The 4,869-nt window shown below is 55.0% G+C and overlaps 1 protein-coding gene across 2 annotated transcripts in view; it reads right to left on the minus strand.

The window, feature by feature from the left end:
• ACSBG1 (acyl-CoA synthetase bubblegum family member 1) overlaps nucleotides 1–4,869 on the minus strand; it is a 37,050-nt gene that overhangs the window by 2,889 nt on the left and 29,292 nt on the right. For both annotated transcript variants that reach the window (XM_044918458.1, XM_044918459.1), the window contains exon 13: nucleotides 4,384–4,601. In XM_044918458.1, coding sequence (XP_044774393.1) covers nucleotides 4,384–4,601 — 218 coding nt within the window. The remainder of the gene's footprint in view (nucleotides 1–4,383; nucleotides 4,602–4,869) is intronic.

Here is a 4,869-nt window from a genome sequence, read left to right on the forward strand (position 1 = left end):
GGGGACACACCTGCTGGGGTGGGACACCTGCTGGGGGACGGTGGCAGTTCCTGGAGCACAAATGCTCACTCAGGGCTCCCACTCCTTTGCTCATCCTCCAAGACTTTGCCTGCTCAGACTTCTCATCCATCGCCCCTGGACACGCTGCCATCGTCCTGCAGTTGAACTGCCACCACCCGGCAGGCGCCCGGCACCCACCATGGGCCAGGTGCTGTGCTAAGTCCTACATGTGCAGTGATTTACTGAACCCTCACAATGGGCCTATGAAGAAGCTCATTTTACAGATGGGGAAACCGAGGCACAGGGAGGTTAGGTGGCTTGTCTGAGGTGGAGTAGCGTGGGGGAGCGCAGCACAGCACGGTTCCAGAGCTCCTGCTATGAGCCTCTCACCTCGCCTACACCTTCCCAACACGCCCTCCTGTCTCCTCTAACACACCGCGTGTTCTTCTCAGGAAGCCCTCTCCCCTCCAGGGACCCTGGCTCTCCCTTCCCGGAGCTGCTCTCCCAGCGTCCACCCCTCGTCCACTGCCTCACTCATTCAGGGGTCTACCGAGCACATCTGTGCAAGACCAGCTGGGGGCACTTAGCGCTCTGGCCTCCTCCCTGGAAGGTGGATTACTGCCAAACAGATGGTTATTAAGTGGACATTTACTCAATACCCCTGACTGCTTTCGCTAGCTCGTGGCCCCCCAGTTCTAGTTCAACAAAGATGAGTTGCTCCCCTCGTGTGCAGGTCCCGTGTGGACGTCGAGACAGACCCTGGCTGCAGGGAGGCTCGCGGCCCAGCTGCATGTTGCGCATGAACTGGGTCTAACGGGCAGAGGGCACATGTGCACGGCAGGTGAGACAGGGAGGCAAAGGCGGGGGGAGCAGGGCCCCTCCAGTGCCCGCTGAGGGGCGGCCCGGGTGGGTGGCAGCCTCTGAGCGCTTGGGGCTCAGAGTTTTAGGGCACTAGTGCGGTGAAGAATGGTTACCAAGGCGTGGGCTGGCCAGGGAGGAAGCGTTCAGACCGGGGTCTGTCGGGGGCAGCAGGGGTGGGGTGGGGTGGGAACCACGGCCAGGGAGAGCCCAGCAACCGTCACCAGCCCTGCCTTCCTCCTTCTGGGGCTTTCTCTGGCCCCCTCGCCCTCTCTGCCTCCTACCAGAGTCTTTCACGAATTCGTACGCATAGAAGCCCTCAGCAAACTGGGCACAGAAAGGAGCACCTGCCAAAAATCCACAGGAAACACACTCAGGGATCAAATGTCGAAAGCGTTCCCCAGAGATCAGGAACAGTACACGGAAGACCACTGTCCCCACATCTGTTCACCGCTGCTCTGAAGGTCCTACCAGTGCAAGAGGCAAGAGAAACACCCAGAAGGAATGGAAAGAAGGAACGAAACTGTCGGCATTTGGAGACGGTCGGATCGTGTGCACAGAAAGTTGGAGAGAAACCTACAAACCCCAGCTCCTAGCGAGCTCTCCGGGTCACGTGACCCATCAGGAGCTGCCGGCGAGTCTTCCCGGCTATGACATCTGTCCTTGCTCCGGGCCCTTTGACTACGTGGAGGTTTGTCTTTCACGTAGTGGAATTTCGTGAGTCCCTCTTCTTGGCTCCTGTAGATCTTCCGCATTCCAACGGGATAACGGATTTCTCTGTTTTCCTCCAGCAGCGGTAAGGGCCCCCTTCTTCTTCATGTGGAACGTTCTGTCGTCTCTGTTGCTATCGTGCACGGACTAGTTCCTTCTGCGATGCCTTCTAAACGCGCTCGCACAAGCCACGGATCCCCTACGGCGATGTCCTGACCTGTTTGCGAGCCGCTGCTGTGCATGATGCCACCCTGCTCTGTCCGACAGGCCGGGCGCGACCGCAGGCATCGGGCCTGCCCCTTCCTTCTGAGGCGTGGGGTCTGTCTTTCCCAGGACTGGGGCCGGCTTCCAGCTTGGGAGACTCCCGTTTCATTATGTTAAGGAAGGAGCTACCGTTTCTGTTTTTATCCATGAATGAGGATATAAATTTTTGTTAAATGCCTTTGCAATAGATGTGGAGATGATCATAAATATTTTAAAGCTCTATTAATGGGATTAATTACATTATATATCCCTGAGTTTCCAGAATAATCCCACTTAGTCATTATGGGTTACATTTTAATGTGCTGGCATAGACTAGTATTGCTAGTCTTTTTGCTAGTATTTTTTTTTTTTTTGCTAGTATTTCTTTTAGGATTTTAGCATATATATTCATAAAAGTCATTGGTCTATGCTTTTCTTTTTTTTTCTTTTTTTAAAAAGATTTAATTTATTTATTTGACAGAGAGAGAGAACAGGAACACAAGCAGGGGGAGTGGGAGAGGGAGAAGCAGACTCCCCGCGGAGCAGGGACCCCCCGATGTGGGGCTCGATCCCAGGACGCCGAGATCATGACCTGAGCCGAAGGCAGACGCTTAATGACTGAGCCACCCAGGCGCCCCTGGTCTACGGTTTTCTTTTTAAATACAATCTTTTTCAGATTTTGGTATCAATGTTATACTCACCTCACTAAAAATTTGGAAGTTTTCCTTCTTTTCTATGCTCAAAATCAGTTGAGGTATCATTGAAATTCCTCAGTGAACCTCCTGGTCCAGCGTGTTGTGCGTACGTGATGGGGGGACGGTCACGATGTGTTCCCCGGAAACAGTCTCTTTAAGTTTACCATCTTTTCTGAAGTAGTTACATTCGCCCAGAAAATGATCTCACTCACATTTCTCAGTATATCTGCACAGTGCTGGGCAATTTATACCATGTTTACGGATTGGGCGACTCAGTGTTGTAAAGAGACACATTCTCACCAAATTAAGCCATAGATCCAGTGAAATCAAAATCAAAACCTGGCAAGTTTTTGGAGGCCACTGGCATGATTCTAGCCAAGGTTGTCTCAGAGATGAAGACCAAGGCCTTAGGCCTCGCAGAGCCAGATAACAGGCCGTATCACAGAGATACTCGGGGTACAGGCACAGGCAGACAAGCCACCTCCTGCACAGGACCCTGGTGGGTAATGCCCTGCGGGGAGGGGGTCTCCTTGGCAGTGAGGCTGGGTCGGTGGATACTTCTCTGGAGAAAAGGCACCTGGGCCCAGACCTCTAACCACACTATTTTAAAGATTTTATTTACTTATTTGACAGAGAGAGAGAGAGAGAGAGAGAGAGGGGGGGAATGCAAGCAGGCGGAGTGGGAGAGGGAGAAGCAGGCTTCCCGCCAAGCAGGGAGCCCGATGCGGGGCTTGATCCCGGGACCCGGGGATCATGACCTGAGCCGAAGGCAGACGCTTAACGACTGAGCCACCCAGGCACCACCTGACCATACTGTTTTAAAGGACGTCCGAGTCCGGTTGGATGTTTCCCGTTACTACCCCTCCCCTTCAGCATGCAGGCCTCACCCGCCATCACCAAGCCGGGCCCTAGGCGGTGCTCTCCGCCTGCCCGTGCAGCAGGACGGTGCGTGCAGGGATCTCGCAGACGGGGGCGGTGTGCGGGCGGGCGCCAGGAGGGTTGCCAGGACTGTTGCCCTGCTCTTCCCAAGGCTCAGGCCAGGCCTGCCCTGAACACCCTGAGAGCCAGCCCTCTGTGGCCAGCAGAGCCCGGGCTGGATGACACCCCTGACTGCAAGATTTTCAGAGTTGTTCGCCCACTCACTGAGCTGTTTCCCTTGGGAAACGGGCGGGGACTTCTCCCCATGGATGTGTTTGGGCTTACACCCCCTTGTGCAAAGTGAGCAAAGCACTTTTTCCACTTTTTCCGTGCAAGTCCCCAGTTGTCCCCTGGGAGGGCCACATTCCTCATGGGAAATTTCTCTGAAGTCTCCTGCTTTATTTTAAATTTTATATCCAGTCTGTGTTCTCGATACCATGCCAATGTTTGCACGTAAAAATACATGATATTTATGCCCCAGAATCTTCTGGAAAGACTTGCCTGGTTTCTCTAGAGAGTCTGAATCCCAGCTCCACCATTTACTGGCCGGGCAACCCCCCACTATCCCCCCTTCCTTCCTTCCCCCCTCCCTCCCAGTCCTGGACCTGGACCTCTAACCATACTATTTTAAAGATTTTATTTACTTATTTGACAGAAAGAGAGAGAGAGAGAGAGGGAACACAAGCAGGGGGAGTGGGAGAGGGAGAAGCTAGGCTTCCCGCTGAGCAGGGAGCCCAATGGAAGGAAGGGAGGAAGGAAGGGAGGGGGGAAGGAAGGAAGGGAGGTGAGGAGGAAGGGGGGAAGGAAGGGGGGAAAGACTAGCCGGCTAGTCGGAAGTAAAATGCTGTCCGTCCAAGTGCACGAACTCGATACAGGCTCAGGACTCAGGGCACAAACAGCAGCAGCTCATCCCCCCAACACAAATGCCCGTGCCCAGAAGCCAGCCAGCAGCACTCACCTTTGAGGCGCCCGGTGATGTAGAGGAAGCCGTCCGTGTCCAGGCGCCCCATGTCCCCAGTGTGCAGCCAGCCCTCGGCGTCGATGGCCTCCCGCGTCTTGTCCTCCATGTTCAGGTAGCCCATGAAGATGGTGCGGCCCCACAGACAGATCTCCCCGATGCCCTCGGCATCCTCGTTCACCAGCTTCGCCAGGCAGCCTGGCACCACCTTGCCAGAGCTGGGGGTGGCCCGAGGGGGCCAGTCAGGCCTCAGCCTGGGGTCAGGCCCCACCCAGGAGCCCCCAGGGCTCCAACCTCTCACTCTTCACCTCCCAGTTTGTATATTTTAATAGGGACTTGGAGTGAGAGGTTTTAAGGAGAAGGAAGGAAGGAAGGGAAGGAGGAAGGAAGGGAGGGAGGGAGGGAGGAAGGAAGGAAGGAGGGAAGGAAGGGGGAAGGAAGGAAGGGAGGAAGGAAGGAAGGAAGGGGGAAGGAAGGAAGGGAGGG

The sequence above is a fragment of the Neomonachus schauinslandi genome, chromosome 9 (assembly GCF_002201575.2).
Source record: "Neomonachus schauinslandi chromosome 9, ASM220157v2, whole genome shotgun sequence".
Taxonomy (NCBI): domain Eukaryota; kingdom Metazoa; phylum Chordata; class Mammalia; order Carnivora; family Phocidae; genus Neomonachus; species Neomonachus schauinslandi.